Source organism: Vulpes vulpes, chromosome 4 (assembly GCF_048418805.1).
Source record: "Vulpes vulpes isolate BD-2025 chromosome 4, VulVul3, whole genome shotgun sequence".
Lineage (NCBI taxonomy): Eukaryota > Metazoa > Chordata > Mammalia > Carnivora > Canidae > Vulpes > Vulpes vulpes.
In genome coordinates this window covers 72,303,328-72,321,029 of record NC_132783.1, presented here as the reverse complement: position 1 = coordinate 72,321,029, position 17,702 = coordinate 72,303,328, and the positions used below count along the sequence as shown (strand labels likewise).

The 17,702-nt window shown below is 38.4% G+C and overlaps 1 protein-coding gene across 2 annotated transcripts in view; it reads left to right on the top strand.

The window, feature by feature from the left end:
- ANK3 (ankyrin 3) overlaps nucleotides 1–17,702 on the top strand; it is a 661,480-nt gene that overhangs the window by 106,475 nt on the left and 537,303 nt on the right. For both annotated transcript variants that reach the window (XM_072756074.1, XM_072756072.1), the window contains exon 2: nucleotides 8,408–8,446. In XM_072756074.1, coding sequence (XP_072612175.1) covers nucleotides 8,408–8,446 — 39 coding nt within the window. The remainder of the gene's footprint in view (nucleotides 1–8,407; nucleotides 8,447–17,702) is intronic.

Here is a 17,702-nt window from a genome sequence, read left to right as displayed (position 1 = left end):
GTCGGAGAACGGTTGCTGGGAAATGAATCATGATGGCCTCTGTGGCCTTAATAGAAATGATAAAAGTTAGTAACCAATGGTTCTAGAGACTGTAGGAGTCAGTTTCAGGAAGAAGGGGAATTTTGGATTTGACAACAGAAGTCCTGGGTTTGAGTCTTGTTGCTGCCACTTATGAAAATATAACTCGGGGTAATTCACTTGTTTCTTTGCTCATTAGGTTCCTCTTTTACAAAACAAGAATGATAATCTCTACCCTGATGTTCTCACAGGATTGTTTTGTAGGCTCAGTAATAGACTGGGTAAAATTTCTGGACATGTATATGATCGTGCTATTTTTGTTAATGTCAAGACAAGACAATGTCAAGAACTAAATGTTTTTATTTCTGTATGGAACTGTGGATACATGCCTTGGGCTATGTGAAGAGAAAAGCAGAAGGGATATTTTCTATTTATTCTCTATTCTACAAATTTAGATCTATTACATTTAAACCATTATTAATTTAATTTAATTTAATTTAATTTAATTTAATGTAAGTTATTCTAATTTTATCACTTTTCCTCACAGTGTATGATTTTGACCTGGTTGGTAGAATGAGAACAGAGGGGAGAAGCTTGGGTTGGGGGCTGGATTAAAGGTGAGCAGAGGTTCTTGTGAAGCATACAGGTCATGAGTTCAAGCCCTGCAATTGGCTCCATGCTGAATGTGGAGCCTACTTAAAATAATAAGAGTTAATCCTTATACAATTGTTACTATGTGCCAAAAGGTGTGGATAGGTTTTGTTAAGCCTTTGTTTGGCAGATGAGGCCTTAGCAAGATTCTCAGACCTCTTGTGGGGTGGTAATAGGGAAAGATGATCAGTATGTTTCCAAGTACAGAGAGGTTTCCAAGTACAGAGAGCATCTGGGATTCCTGTTAGGAAAAGGAGAAATATGGCCCATGAAGGAGCTCTCATAGAAGAGGGTAGAACTACTGCAGAGATAGAGTGTGGTCTGGATCATTGCCTTCTAGGAAAAACTAAGGTCAACTTTGAGATTTTTTGAAACTGCAACTTTCTCCTTATCTTCACTTTAAAATTTCCTGTCAATTTTCCAGCAATTGCCAAAGTTAAACTATCCTAGAGCAGAAAGACATATATTTATTTGGCATCAGGCCAATGGAAGACTTGCCTTTCTGAAATGCCATGGGTCAGAGGGAGGGAAAACTTCAGAGTCTGGCTGAAAAGAAAAGCAGGTGAGTCGAATCTCCTTTCTATTTGGCATTTGCTCTGACAGGCTCATTCAGCCCTCATGGATATAAGGAAGAGGAAGAGGTCAGGAGGTACCACTTAAACCTTCTACTCCGGCTCTGTCCTTTTGCCCTGCTTTCTATCACCACCACCATCTGATCTGCTAACTCCCAATCTTCTTTCTTCAAGAGTTTCTATTTTACTTCAAAGTCCTGCCCTTTTCTACCCTCAGTGACTGAAAGCAATGGAAGTTCTTTGTTCTCTCCACATAGGGCATAACTGGGGAGGAGTCACAACCATGTCTCTGGTATCTCCTACTAAATTCTCTTTCTCAGACAAACACTGATGAATATTGAAGTATTTCTACAGTAATAATTGATGATGTACATTTCTTCAGATCAGCTGAGAAATTAGCTATTCTTTCTTTCTTACTTTGCTTTTGTAAGAAGATGTTTTATAAGATCTAAATGAATTTTTATGGCTAAACTTGGAACAAAACAAATGATTGGGGTGTGCCTTGGTGGCTCAGTTGGTTAAGCGTCTGCCTTCAGCCCAGGTCATGATCCCAGGGTCCTGGGATTGAGTCCCACATTGGGCTCTCTGCCCTGTGGGGAGCCTGCTTCTCCCTCTCTGTATGTCCCTCCCCCCAGCTACTGCTCTCTCTCTCTTTCACATAAATAAAATCTTAAAAAAAAACCCACAAAAAACAAATGGCTGAAGACTGACTATATTATAGAGTGGTAGCATTGTTGCAATGGAAAAGGAAAATGTAACCAGACAACTCGGGCATGCATTCAGGCCCCATGTACTGGCTATATGACTTTGGGTAGCTCATGTTACCTCTTTAAAATTCCTTTTCCTCAATGGGATGGAAATAAAAATAATGTCAAAGAACAGTATTATCAAGATTTCAGTATTATAAAGACTACCTCATTTAAACCTATAGCCAACATCAAACTCAATGTCGAGACTCTAGAATATTTAATATTTTAAGCAGTTAAAGGCAAGGATATCTATGTTCATCATTACTTTTATTTTTTAAAAAAGATTTTATTTATTTATTCATGAGAGACACAGAGAGAGAGGCAGAGACATAGGCAGAGGAGGCTCCCCCTGGGGAGCCTGGCATGGGACTTGATCCCAGGGCCCAAGGACCAAGACCTGAGCCAAAGGCAGATGTTCAGCCACTGAGCCACCCAGATGCCCCTGTTCACCATTACTTTTAAACATCATTTTGGAAGTTCTGGCCTATGTAATAGCATGTGCCAAAAAGCAAGTAAGAGAGAGATGAGTTTGGAAAGAAAAGACCATTCTAAGAATAACTGAAATGAAAAGTGAATTGGGCCTATGTAAAAACAAACAGGTGGGAACAATCAAGGCGATTTTGATAAAGTAGTTAGAGATACTTTTCCTACCAAGTATTATGTGTACTATCAAATTTATCCTGTGAGCACAAGAGCTGACAGATGGTAAGAGGAAGACAAATAGCCCTGAATCTGGTGTCCAGCCGCTGATTTGCTGAGCATATGTGCTATGGTAGGCACTGAACTAAGTACTTCCTGTAAATTATCTAGTTTGATTCTTACCACAAAACTGTAACATGGGTGTTATGATGCCTGTTTTATGAATAAGGAAACTAAGGTTTAGAGAAATTAAAAAACAAAACAAAACAAAACTTACCTGAGTGCCAAAGCTGACACTAGGGCAAAGATTGTACCTCAAAGCAATTGCTCTCAAAGTGAATTTTACACAGATGATGAATGAGTGATTTTACCAATGATGTTGGAGGCAAAGCTGAGGTAGGGGATTGTCAGAAATAACATTAAGTACTTACTTCACACCATACCTAAGAAATTCTACACAGGTCGATAAAAAGGGCCAAGGGTAAAAGTTGGTAGCAGCAGTTGGAGGGCAAGTAAAAGAAATAGAAATAGCTATTTAATTGCAGCTGGACTAGGGAAGAACTTTCTAAGTATACGAACCATGGAAGAAACCACAGAAGAAATGATTGATAAGTTTGCATAAAATTTAAGCTTCTGTGCATCCAGAACCAAACCTGAATGCAAATAAGATGAAGGCAACTGAAAATATACAACTAAGATACACAAATGATTAATATCTTTATTGTACAAAGAGCTCTTACAAATCAATAAAAACCCACAGATTTCCTAAGTAAAAACGGTCAAAGGCAATAAATAGGAGAATTACCATAAATTTTTAAAATTGCTCAGAAGTACTGACAAGAAAAAAATAACTAAAAGTAGACACCACTTTCACTGTGAAGTAAAAGAGTATTTAATGAAATTGTTAAGATACATTTGTGAGAGATTTGAGAAATAGGAACTGAGATGCACTGCTAATTGTCTTTTTGGTGGGCAACCTAAGGCGCATCTCAGAAATACTGTAGGTTTGGTTTCAGGTCGCCACAATAAAGTGAATATTGCCATAAAACAAATTTATGAATTTTTTGCTTTCCCAGGGCGTATAAAAGTTAAGTGTACCCTATACTGTAGTCTGTTAGGTGCAGCACAGTAGCATTATCTTTAAAAAATATACATAGTTTGGGATCCCTGGGTGGCGCAGTGGTTTGGCGCCTGCCTTTGGCCCAGGACGCAATCCTGGAGACCCGGGATCGAATCCCACGTGGGGCTCCCGGTGCATGGAGCCTGCTTCTCCCTCTGACTGTATCTCTGCCTCTCTCTCTCTCTGTGATTATCATTAAAAAAAAATAAAAAATAAAAAAAATATACATAGTTTAATTGAAAATTACTTTATTGCTAAAAAATGCTAACCATCACCTGAGCTCTCAGTGAGTCATGAACATTTTTGCTTTTGGAGGGCCCTGCCTCATTGTTGTAGCTGCTGATCGGGATGGTGGTAGCTGAAGGTTGAGGTGGGTGTGGTGATTTCTTAAAATAAGACAACAATGAAGTTTGCTGCATCGATTGACTCTTCCTTTCATGAACGATTTCTCTGTAGCAGTGATGCTGTTTGATAGCATTTTACCCATAGTAGACCTTCTTTCAGAATTGGGGTCAGTCCTCTCAGATGCTGCCCCTGCTATATCAATTAGATTCATGTGATATTCTAAGTCCTGTGTTGTCATTTCATCCATCTTCATAGCATCTCCAGGAGTAGGCTCTATCTCAAGAAACCACTTTTCTTTGCTCATCCATAAGAGGCAACTCCTCATCTATTCAAGTTTTGTCACAAGGTTGCAGCCATGCAGTCCCATCTCCAGGCTCCACTTCTAATTCTAATTCTCTTGCTATTTCCACCACACCTGCAGTTACTTCCTCAGAAGTAGGAAGAAGAAGAAGCTTTGAACCCTTCAGAGTCATCCATGAGAGTTGGAATCTACTTCTGCCAAACTCCTGTGGATGTTTACTTAGCTTTTGATCTCTTCCCATGGATTATGAATACTCTGAATGGCATTGGGAGTGGTGAATGCTTTCCAGAAGGTTTTGCACTGATTTTGCCCAGAACCATCAGAGGAATCCCTATCTGTGACAGCTATAGCCTTAAAAAATATATATTTCTTAAATAATAAGACTTGAAAATCAGAATTACTGGGGTTGTTCAGTTGGTCAAATATCTAACTTTGGCTCAGGTCATGATCTCAGGGTCCTGGGATCAAGTTCCTCATTGGGTTCCCTGCTCAGTGGGGAGCCTGCTTGTCCCTTTGCACTCCCTCCGCCATGCCCCCTTCTCCCTGCTCATGCTTGCATGTACTCTCTCTCTTTCAAATAAATAAAATCTTAAAAAAGAAAATCAGAATCACTCCTTGATCCATGGACTGCAGAGTGGATGTTGTATTAGTGGGGCTTGAAAACAACATTAATCTCATTATACACCGCCATCTGAGCTCTTGGGTGACCAGGTACATTGTCAATGAGCAGTAATATTTGGAAGGAATCTTTTTTTCAGAGCAGTAGATCTCGGCAATGGGCTTAAACTATTCAGTAAATCATGTTGTAAACAAATATGCTGTCATCTAGGCTTTGTTGTTCCACTAAAAGAGCACAGGCAGGGAAGATTTAGCATAATTCTTCAGGGTCCTGGGATTTTCAGAATGGCCTGAGCACTGGTTTCAACTTAAAGTCACCAGATGTGTCTAGAGAGTCAGCCTGTTCTCGGAAGCTTTGAAGCCAAGTGTTGCCTTCTGTGTAGCTATGGATGTCCTAAATGGCATCTTCTTCCTCTAGAAGGCTGTTTGTCTACAACAAAAACCTGTTGTTTAGTGTAAACACCTCATGAATTATCTTATCAAGATCTGGAGAACTTGCTGTGGCTTCCATGTCAGCACCTGCTGCTTCCCCCTGTATTTTGATGTTGTAGAAAAGACTTCTTCTTCTTCTTCTTCTTCTTCTTCTTCTTCTTCTTCTTCTTCTTCTTCTTCTTCTTTCTTCTTCTTTCTTCTTTCCTCTTTCCTCTTTCCTCTTTCTTCTTTCTTCTTTCTTCTTTCTTTTATATTTTATTTATTTATTCATGAGAGACACTGAGAGGGAGGCAGAGACATAGGCAGAGGGAGGAGAAGCAGGCTCCATGCAGGTAGCCCAATGTGGGACTTGATCCTGAGCCAAAGGGAGACGCTCAACCACTGAAACACCCAGGCGTCCCCATAGAGACGACTTCTTTGTTTTAACCTCATGGGCCAATCTCTGCTAGTTTCAGACTTTTATTCTGCAGCTTCCTCCGCTCTCTTGGCCTTCCTAGAATTAAAGAGAGTCAGGATTAGGGTTTGTCTTAAGGGGATGTTTTGACTGGTTTGATCTTCTATCCAGACCACTCAGACTTTCTCCAAATCAGGTGTAGGGCTGTTCCAGTTTCTTATCATTCATGTGTTCACTGGAGCACTACTTTAAATTTTGTTCAAGAATGTTTCCTGGGAACCCTGGGTGGCTCAGTGGTTGAGCATCTGCCCTTGACTCCCGGCATGATCCTGGAGTCTGGGGATTGAGTCCCACATTGGGCTCCCTGTGTGGAGCCTGCTTCTCTCTGCTGGTGTCTCTGCCTTTCTCTCTCTGTGTGTCTCTCATGAATAAATAAAGTCTTTAAAAGATATATTTTTTAAAATTAAAAAAAAAGCTTTTCCTTTGTGTTCACAACGTGGCTAACTGGTACAGGAGGCCTAGTTTTTGGTCTGTTCCAGCTTTTGACATGCCTCCCTCACTAAGCTCTGTCATTTCTCATTTACAGTGAGAGATGTGTGACTCTTCCTTTCATTTGAACACTAGGGACCTTTTTAAGGTTATTATTTGGCCTAATATCAATATTGTTGTAATTTAGGGGATAAGGAGGCTTGAGGAGAGGGAGAGAGATGGAGGCCTTAGGAGAGCAGGGGAGGCTGGTTCATGGAGCAGTCACAACACACACAACATTTCTTGATTAAGTTACTGTGTTATATTGGGCAGGGTCCGTAGTGCCCCAGAATTACTGATCATAGATCAGTATGACAAATATAATCATAATGAAAAAGTTTGAAACATTGTGAGAATTATAAAATGTGATATTGTGTTACACAATGGCCAAACGCTTTTGGAAAATGGTGCCAATACTTGCTCAAGGCAGGTTGCCACAAATCTTGAATTTGTAAAAAACCTGCAGTATCTGCAAGGTGCAATAAAGTGAAGTGCGCCAGTATAGAGTTTTGCTCTTTTGGTGGGCAAACTGTAGACAAGTGCCACGGAAGAAGTTAATGCCTTTTCTTCAGAAATTCCATTTTGATGAATTTCACTTAAGGAAATTAACAGATACAATGTCACGATTTTTGTACAAGGATATTATTGCAATGTTAGATGTACTAGATAAATAGAAAAAAGAGCACAACTTAAATAAGAAATATTAGGAAATGCTTGAACAAAAAGTGTCATGTGAATATGAAGATTAAGATGTAACCATTAAAACTGAATTTTTGAAGACTGTTATATGTAAAAATGATTCATTTTTAAGGGAAAAAGGCAAGATATACTCTATTTGTGGTATAATCTTAATCTTGTTTAAAAGGCTCTGTATGTGTGTGTCTGTGTGAAAGGGAACTACAGATTGATATAAATTCTGTTCTAAGTGGTGTGATCATGGTTGATTCTTATTTCCTATGTTTTGCAAATTTTCTACAATAAACGCATAATTGCTTTTATGACAAAAAAAAGTTACTTAAGTTACTCTTTTGGAAGTTATTGTACAGATTAAATAAGAAAATATGGCTGGGAGTAAAGTTAGGTTTTAGAAATGTGAATTTCCTCTTTTCCTTTATGGGAAACTCAGATAGGAACATCAGAATTCAGATTTAATCCTTTATGATTTGATGGGGATTTTAAAAAAATTGGTTAAGACTAAATAACTCTTGTGACATCCATTTTGTGTAGTTTTTGGAAGAGTTAAGTAATGCAAGCATCACTGCAGCTAACAGTATAAAGTGCAATGTTCCTTTCTTCACATTCTCTATATTTAATCTTTGATACTGGTTGGAATAATTTGCATCTTGCACATGTTACTATATCCTAACAGGAAATGAGCTAAATGCATTTTTTCCTGACAGAATAAAGTTAGCATTTTGTAAAAGCAGAAAGTCAGCCTGTCCTTCGTCTTAGAGTGCCTGCACTCAGACTCCATAGTTTTCTCCTTTGAGGCGGGAATAGTCTCATAGGAACCAGGTCATCTCGCATAATCTGGCTTTTGGCTTTTACTTATCTTGTTATTCTGGTCCTTGGTAAACAATTTTTGGGATAATGAAGTTTCAGAGACAAAATTGGTTTCTCATAATTGCTGTGAAGGTAAATGGTATGAGAAAGTGTTTTACTGTGCCAACGTTTTCACACAGAAAAGACTGGTTTTGCAGCATTTTTGTTACCCCATTGAAATTGTATCTCATGGGCATATTCCTTTCAGGTTCAGGTTCACACTTTTTTTTATATTTGACACGACTTTGTTTTTAAAAACTCCATTCAGATTTTTGATGCCTTTGACTTGTGCTTTTCTTTATGGCATTGCTTATATGAACATTTCCCACATGCTCTTTTTTTCTCTATGCCCCATCACATTTCCTTTGTTTTACTTTGTGGCCCTTTTAGGGCACTTCTTGTGTTTTTAAGTCCATTAATAATCGTCATTTATAAACTGTTGTCATGGTAAAGATGAAATTCTTTCAAGTCTGCTAAAATTTGTTTCTTTGTTTCTAGAGTGACTATGGATCCTGCTATTCTGGAAGCTCCAGAAAGGTAAAGAAGATTAACACCAAACTCAATATATATATATATGTATATATTTTGGCTTCCCTTCTTTGTTATAATTATAAACATGAACTTTAATGAATTATTTATATAAGATGCTATTTTTTAACCTTTTAAAATTTAAATTAGAGAACATTTTGAAAGCTTTATTGGTTTTTGCCTCGTGGGGTCACCTGGTAGCCTGGACACGTGCTCATGGTAGAATGGTACCTTGGGGTATTAGCTGTGTTCCACATCTGGTCCTTAGCTATGCAGTTGGAGGTTTGAGTTTATGGCATCCAAGAGTGACCCTGCCCCTAGAGACTGATGTGGCATCATATTCTCCATTTACAATGCCATGAAAACCAAATGCTTGGCTTGGTTCTTTAGTCCATTCTCTGTTTGAAAAGCCCAAATGGAAGTTTAATTATGATCAAATGCTTCTCAATCTGGAATTAGGAGAGCCATTTTGATGATTGTAATAGTGAAAATCTTCTAGCTGTGATAACCTAATGCCTCCATCTGATCTTGAGGGGTGTTCTTTTTAGTGGGCCTCGAAGGCTGCCTTTTCTCTTTCCTCTATACAGCAATGCATAAATGCTATAACTCTCTCCCTCTTACCTTCCCATCTCCCTGGAGTTCCCAGGCCTCATTTTGCATATGCTTAACAGCCACTGTCTTTCAGCTCTGAGTCTGGGAAGTATTTGTTCTTTGCAACAGCCAGACTAAAGAAAGGGTTAAGACAGGCTGCATTTGAATGTCAACCCTAGTTGGCTCCATGCTCTCTCTTTTTTCTTTTTTTAAAGCTTTATCTATTCATTTACAAGAGACACAGAGAGAGAGAGGGAGAGACATAGGCAGAGGGAGAAGCAGACTCCTTGCAGGGAGCCCAACGTGGAACTCGATCCTAGGACCCTGGAATCACGACCTGAGCCAAAGGCAGACGCTCAACCACTAAGCCACTCAGGTGCCCCGGCTCCATGCTCTTGGATACCATGCTGTGTCACCCTATGCTTCAATTTCCTCATGTGAAAATGGATTAGTAATGGCATCTGGGCACCTGGTTGGTTCAGTAGGTTAAGTGTCTACTTTTAGCTCAGCTCATAATCCCAGGGTCCTGGGATCAAACCCTGCATTGGCTCTCTACTCTGCAGGAAGCCTGTTTCTTTCTCTCCCTCTGCCTGCTGCTCCCCCTGCTTGTGCTTTTTCTTTCTCAACTAAATAAATAAAATCTTTAAAAAAAAAAAAGGTTAGAAATGGCACTTCTCTCATAGGTTTGTTATGAGATAAGCTTTTTAGCTCAGTGATGAAATAAGAATTCCAAAAAAGTCAAATGATATCATTCATGTTATTATGGCTTATTGTTTTCTCTAAGGTGACTTTTGCACTCATATGTAAAGATTTTATTAGAGTGAATTATGCAGAATTGCCATTTTGGTATGTCAAAAATTGTCTAACACCAGCTACTTCATATGGCTAAAACCAATAACAATTGACTTATAATTCTTTCTCCTATCTATGGAACTTTTAGTTATTTTACCTCTTTAACACATTGTTACCCTTATCCTTTGAAATATAGGTATACTCAGATCATCTCCCTTAAATGATATTTTTTTCTTGTTTCGTGAAATGATAGAGTAATGCTGATTTTTTTTGTTATGAACTGCTCACAAGAATGATAGTGTAGTCTTTTGAGATTTTGACATTGGTTCGGTAGGCTTTTCTCATATCACCAACTCTGCAGGGTGTTGTAATGTTTCTGGTTAGTATTATTTGTGTCACTGGTAATAAACCAAAACAAAGTTCATTGGAATCCTACTGTTAATTCCTTCTTGCCCGTGTATATTATGTCTTACCTCTTAAAGAACTTTTGTATTTTTCAGGTATGTTTTCTTTTCCAATAATTTTGAGGGGCAGAAGTATAACTATCTTCATTTTCTAAATTAAAAATAGAATCATGTGTTGAATCATTGGACCAAGAGCATAGATTTAGTTAGTAATCCAGTTAGTTGAACAGAGGCCTTCATAATTTCAAAGCTAAGGTGGACTTCCTGAGGTCTCACCCAAAACTCTCATTTTGTATGTTGGGTAAATAAAAATCTTAAGAGGCTATCTGAAATAATAATGGCAGAATCAAAACAAAAATGGGTATCTTTAAATTTTTCCCCTTCCTACTATATTCCTAGGATTCTGTATTTGCTCAAAAGCATTATCTGACCATGTTTTAGAATTTTAACTCTGAGATAGTTAATAATTGATGCCATTTTTAGAATGAATGAAACATGAATTTCATCAGTACTCTGATGAAGAACAAAACTACATGTTGTCATATTTCAACATTGAAATATTTTAGTTTTTCTTGAACCTTACATAAAAATGAAACAAACCATTCATGTGTGGATTTAGGACTTTATTGTTCTCTTCTACTTATCTATTTGTGCACAGACCAACTTCCTTTACCCAGCCTCTAGCCATTTAAACAGCTTCTAGAATGTGCTTATACTACCTTCTGTATCAATGTTTTATTATTTTTTAAGATTTCATTTATTTATTCATGAGACACACACACAGAGAGAGGGGGGGTGGCAGAGACACGGGCAGGGGAAGAAGCAGGCTCCATGCAGGGAGCCCGATGTGGGACTCGATCTCGGGTATCCAGGATCATGCCCTGCACTGAAGGCGGCGCCAAACCGCTAAACCACCCGGGCTGCCCCTGCATCAATGTTTTATATGTAGTCTAAATACTGTCTTTACTGAAGTTTTGGCTTTGTACCATGATGTCAGAAAACATGAATCATTGGCTTTGCCAGATTGAAATGATTTCTCAAAGGCCTCAACACCACTAGGAGTTCAGTTAGGTGAGGGAATAAAATGGGGGGTGAAAAGAGGAGTTGGTGCTTTTTTTTTTAAAACTCAAAATGAAAGTTTTCTTCTGCTTTATAGTTTTGGGATCTTGGGAGTGCCCCTTCTGGCCTCTATCCAGTTTGGGTGTAAACTCAACCGCCTTGGTGCTTTGGAACACTCACTGGCCCATCAGCTCAGTTTGCCTCCTTTCTTTCTTGTCACAGTTTTAAAGAACATACCAGAAGTCAGAGATCTGAACTCTAAAGAGGTCCCTCGTTGCTTGGTACCCACTCCAGCTCCTCCACTTCCAGTCACTTAATGGTCCAAACCACTTTGTCAGCAAGGGGATGGCTGAGGCCTCAGGGGGCAACACAGAATCCTTCTGAATTTTTGAGATTGAATCCTTTCACCCAAATAAAATATTCAAGATATTAGAGATTGAGGAGATAGGACTTTATAGCACATAAATTAAAGGGGTAGCTTGGATGAGTTCAGAGTTTAAAAAGATCATCAATAAAAATAAAAGGAAACCCATTTATTATGTCTGATATCTCTGTTTTGTTGTTTTTACCTACCATTTGAATTTGTGTTCTTATAGAATGTGAATCGAATGGCAGCATTGAAAGAAACCAAGGTCACTTTTTAAACCTTGAACACCAAATTCCTGTCTAGGCAAGCCTTTGATTTAGATGTTTGTAAATGTGACTTGACATCTACAGATAGGTGTGCTGCCAGAACATTCGATTTACTTAATAGAAGAGATGAAGGAGAGCATGAGCCTCTCTGATAGAATTCTTTTGTTTTTGAACCCTGGAATATGAGTAATCAGGAACAACGCTGCATCGTGTCAAGCAGAGTCTGAATCCCGATGACACAATTCTAAGAACTGTCAGAACTGACTCCTGCCCAATTTAAGGGTATGGGTTACGAAGAGGCTGACTAAAAATACTTGGATGTTGGCTGTTGCTTGCCAAAGTTTGTTTTCATTCTACGATCAGAACAAATCAGAGCTGCCACAGTGCAGGCACGATGCTGCCCCGAAGGTCTTTACGTGGAGAGACTGGCTTACATCAGGTTCAGATGTCACTGTGCTGCTCATCCTCTGTCATTTCACTTAGCCCCAGAGCTGACGGCTCAGACGGGCTTTCCTCGCGGCTCCTTCAAATGAGCCCCTTCCTAAAGGTGTGTGGTCAGTGGGAAGAAAAGACTCCCATTTTTCATTTGGGAATATCAGTCCTTAGCACTTTTTCTTGATATTCAAGGAAGACATGTTTGCTTTGATTTCTGTTCTGGAGAATAATGTTATTGTAGGCCCTTTAAAAAATGTGGTAGGAATGCAAGTAAGAGTATGTACGAGAGCCAGAGACTTCAGGGGGGCGGGGAGGGGTGATGGGGAAGATTGAAAAATATCACTTACTCAGAATATTTATAAAAGTATGCAGTTTCCATATATTAGAAATCATCTTACAATGACAAGCTATTTGTTCACTAATGTATAGTTGTCACATACATTAACACCAAGTTTGAACCCACGAGCTTAGAATCCTGGCTTAGCAGACCAAATGATTCATAACCAAATATTATCAATGCCACGCTCTCACAAAATGCTACTGTCCATGAGAAAATATAATTTTTCAATTGAGCTTCTGTTTTCTAGAATAACTACAAAGCTGTTTAGAATTTCAGAAAATAAGTCTGATATCATGGTATTTCCTCCTAGGCATATGATTGTGATCTGTTTGTTTATTATTTAACATCTTCTTTCGGAAATTGTCTCTACACGTCTTTGGGCATTATTTTATGAAAGTATTCATATTTTTCTCAACAATTTATACAAGCTTCTTATGTGTTAATATTATTAGTCCTTTAGCTCCATTTTGGGGGCAAATATTTGACCTTTACTGCTCTTTATATTATGTTTAGTTTGTATAGTTTAAGTAAAAATTTAGCGCATGCTTATTTTCTATGGTAAGACTGTTAATTATTTTCATATGTGGTAATTTTTAGAAAACATATTTGGACACAGTTTCAGGTTATATTTTTGATCTGAAAACCAAAAATCAAAAGGTGGTAAATATGGCTGAAAAGATAGGCAAGAGTCATGTTGGGGCCTTTGAATTTTCAGCTAAGGAGGTCAGTCCTAGTATAGATGTGCTTCATATTTAAATTGTATACAACTGTGGATCAGAATATGATAAGGGATCAATCAGTATATATTAATCTCCTTTGAAGTAGTGGAGGAGATGCTAAGCTGTGGGACACTGTCATATTATTTCACTGTGGGTTTTTTTTTTAACTTTCATAGAATTCCCCTGTGTGATTTTTTTAAATGGATTTATACATATCACATCTAAATCCATGATTACATCTAAAAGATTTCATATGTGAACATGTCTTTAATGAATCTCTAAAACTCAAATTAGTACCCTGGAATTCTAAGGTAAATTCTTGCTCTGCAGTTCTCATCTTTATGATGAAAGATGTGACCTTAACTTGGTTAACGTTATAGTTCTTGCTCACAAGCCATCTCTTTCTGGAGGGCAGGATACCTAGTGGTTGGCGTCTGACAGACTGCTTGCTAGTTAGGAATTGTGAAAAAGTTGCTTGACCACTGTATTCCTCAACTTTCTCATTTCTAAAGGTCAGTAATAACAAGTATACACCTCATAGAGTTTTTATGAAAATGAAATGAAAATGCTCCATTCCCCAAAAGTTCCTGCTATAAATACATGTTAATGTCACCACTAGCAGGATGCAGATGCCCTTTCCTTTCTTTTTCTCAGCTGGTGATGCTCTAAGCCCATCTTTCCCGTAGTAGGTTTTGGGAGAATGAGGCTAAAACCCAGAAAATTATGAGGATTTAAACATTCTAATAGTATGGTAATAAAACAGTAGGCAAGAAATTGGTAATGGAGCTGGGGAATGATGCTTTAAAATCCCATTGCAAAATGGTCAAAGTTTATTCTGATGAATACTTCCTTGGCTCACATGTCACACCCTCTCATATCCATTTGTGATATTGTAGAAATTGGATCGAAATAGATGGACAGGATTTGAGAATGTTAGTCTTGTTTTGGCCTTTAATGGTGTATGTTTATCTATCTAATCTGTGTGTTATCACTAAATAAATGTATATAGATGTTACTACATGTGACATGAATGTGTAGACAAGTGTACATGTGTGTGCACACACAATTTGTGTAATATATATAAAATGATGTGTTAGAGCTCTAAAAAAGTCTCCATAATTCCAGACCCCTGCTGAGCCTCTCCATAGGAGTTAGTCTGCTAGTTCCTCCCAGGGGGAAGACCTGGGGAGGAGCTTCAGTGTGATAAATACTGTTTACTCTAAGCTACAATGATGGGTTTCTTTCTTCACGATGGAGTTTAATGGGTATCCCCCACTGCTCAGTCTGTAGCTTCCAACTCAGGAGGTTATTGGAATAGAAAGTGACTCTGTCTCAGGCCAGAAAGAAAATAGGATACATATGTATTCTTTCTTAGGTTCATGAAAGAGAAAAAGACTTCCTGATGGAGCTGACTGTGGTTTGTCTTTTGAGCCTATAACCCAGTCTGCTGATAATTACTTCAAACAGTGCAGTAGAAGGAAACATACATTAACACCATTTATTGCATGGCTGTTATGCACTCTATGATTTTAACTCATTTGATTCTCCAAAGACTCTGTGAGGCTGGTTTTGATTACCTCCAATTTATAGATGGGGAAGTGAGGCTCAAAGTAGTTGGTAAATAGCAGGGCTCTGATTTGAACCCAGGTGCAGTTGGTCCCCCCAAATTGTGCCTTTTCCCCAATGCTGATACATGCAATATGAATAAGGGAGACCAGAACAATTGTTCAAAGTTTTCCCCATTTCACATGTTGGCCCTGGCTGTCCACACCCAGCGAGGGCAGCGGGTAGCTGCTGCAGGTAATAGCAACCATGTAAGGCAAGTTTCCTTCTCAGCTGTCAGTTCCTCCCTCTGTCCTCTGGCTTGAGGGTACTGCCTTGCTCTTTGCTGTTGACCTTGGCTTTCTGACATCCAACGTGCCTCTCACTTGCCACTAAAATTTTTAACATGAGCTAGATTTGCTTTGTAACTAGTAAAGCCATATTGGTGACAGTTATTTACTTCACTTATTTATTTCAACTTTAATCCAGTGTTTTGAATATCCAGCTATAATTTGAGGCATGTATAACCTCTTGAGAAAAGAGTCGGCAATTAAGATGTCAGCCTTGTCAGGATTCCTAAGCACTACGCTGATAGGTACTTGGAGACGATATAGATAGAGCATATGCTAAAACCTTCTGGTGTGTAAATATGTTGCTCTTTAACAGAAAGTTTCCAGGATTCAATAGGCAGCCTTTTGCAATGATTGGGGTATTCTGGGTTGGATTTAGCCTTTCTTAGTAAGATTTTTTTCTTTTTTTTTATATTAGAAAGGGAGGAAGTGTGTGGTATGAGGAAAAGTGGGTAAGCTTGAGTGTCTGATTGGTGCAATCTTAAATTGTAGTCCCATCTCTCACTTGTCCCCAGCAAGTCATTTTACTCCTTGCAGCTCTGGTTATCCATCTGTAAAACAGGTGTTATACTTACCATTGTTTATAATACTCTCAGTGCAGTGCCTAGCATAGAGCATCACTGAGTAAATATTAGTTCTCTGCATCTTGACCTGGAAGGTAATGCTCTTTTGCCTTTTTTTTTTTTTTTTAATTCTTGCCTTTAAAGAATGCATGTATATGGAGGAAAGACTGATTAAATAAGCCTTTCCTCACATAAAGACTGTCTTCCCTTTATAGTTCTGTATCTGTTCTATTTTAAATAAAGGTTTAAACTCTCTCATTTCCCTGATACCTCTGCATGAGATAAGACTTGAACTCAATATACAACAGCTAGTTGGGTGTATTCCATACATCTGTTATGTGCAAGTGTTCTTCCTGCCGGATCTGGGGTGCAGTGAGTTGAGAGTCACATTTTGCTAGACTTAGTTATTGATGATTCCAGCACATTTATAAGACACAGGTGATGCTTTTTAAGTTGTGCAGGAAGCAGAAATGACCAATGTGGTAGGTCAAGGCTTAGAGCCATAGGAGAAAACACTTCTTGGCTGGGAGGGATTATGTTTTACCTTATATTCCTCTTCTTCTGTGAATTCTGTGCTCCTGACAAAAACTTGCCTATCCCATCTGCCTTATTAAGTAAACTCAACAGTTTTCCCAAATAATTTTAAATGTGCCCAAAGGTTAACAGTTAGTAAGTACAAGCCTAGTAAGGTTTCACTGTAAATTAATCAGCTATTAGATATTCTCCAGTATCGAAAATTAGAATTAATTACTGTTCTTTTACTTTTAAGTCAACACATGAATAATTTTATATACAGGTATACTTTTTAATGAAAAAGTAAGTATTTAAAAAAAAAAGAAAAAGTAAGTATTTTAAATCACCAAATGAGGGCAGCCTGGGTGGGTCAGTGGTTTAGCGCCACCTTCAGCCCAGGGCATGATCCTGGGGACCTGGAATTGAGTCCCATGTCGGGCTCCCTGCATGGAGCCTGCTTCTCCCTCTGCCTGTGTCTCTGTCTCTGTCTTTCTCTCTCTGTCTCTCTCTCTCTCTTTCTGTGACTCATGAATAAATAAAAAAATCTTTAAAAAAATCACCAAATGAGAGAACTTTCTCTCTACAGAAATAGATGTTTTAGAATAGACGATGCATACTTTCTCTAAAACACCTCGAGACCAATTAATTTGATTAATCAAAAGCTTTAAAATTACTTTTACTGTGGTACTCTTGTCAGTGTTCCAAAAGAAAATGTTCCTCAGTTTACAATTGTGTTTATTTTTGTCCTAATTCAGTCCTCAAAAATCTAGGAAATGCATCATTTTTAAAGTCAGGAAATATAAGGAAATGACTACCTGTCACTTTTTATGTTCCCTTTCTAGTTGTCAGTATTGCTGCCCATCAATAGCTAGCACCAAATTTTCTGCTGGTTTCTGATGATAAAGCTGCATCTGAATTTCCCTAAGCACTTCTTTATAGACAATCAGCACCAGTATGATGCCCTTGTAACATGACTTGAGGAAACAGAAAGTGTTACATAAAATCAGAAAGAACATTCAGAAGTTTGTATATGTTTTGTTACTTCATTTGATATTTTAAATTTTTCTTTTATTTTTTAAAGATTTTATTTATTCATTTGTGAGAGACTCAGAGAGAGAAAGAGAGAGAGAGAGAGAGAGAGAGAGAGAGAGAGAGAGAGAGGCAGAGACACAGGCAGAGGGAGAAGTAGGCTCCATGCAGGGAGCCTGATGTGGGACTGGGTCCTGGGTCTCCAGAATCAGGCCCTGGGCTGAAGGCAGCACTAAACCGCTGAGCCACCTGGGCTGCCCAACATTTTTAAATTTTAGATCATCCTATGAAGTGG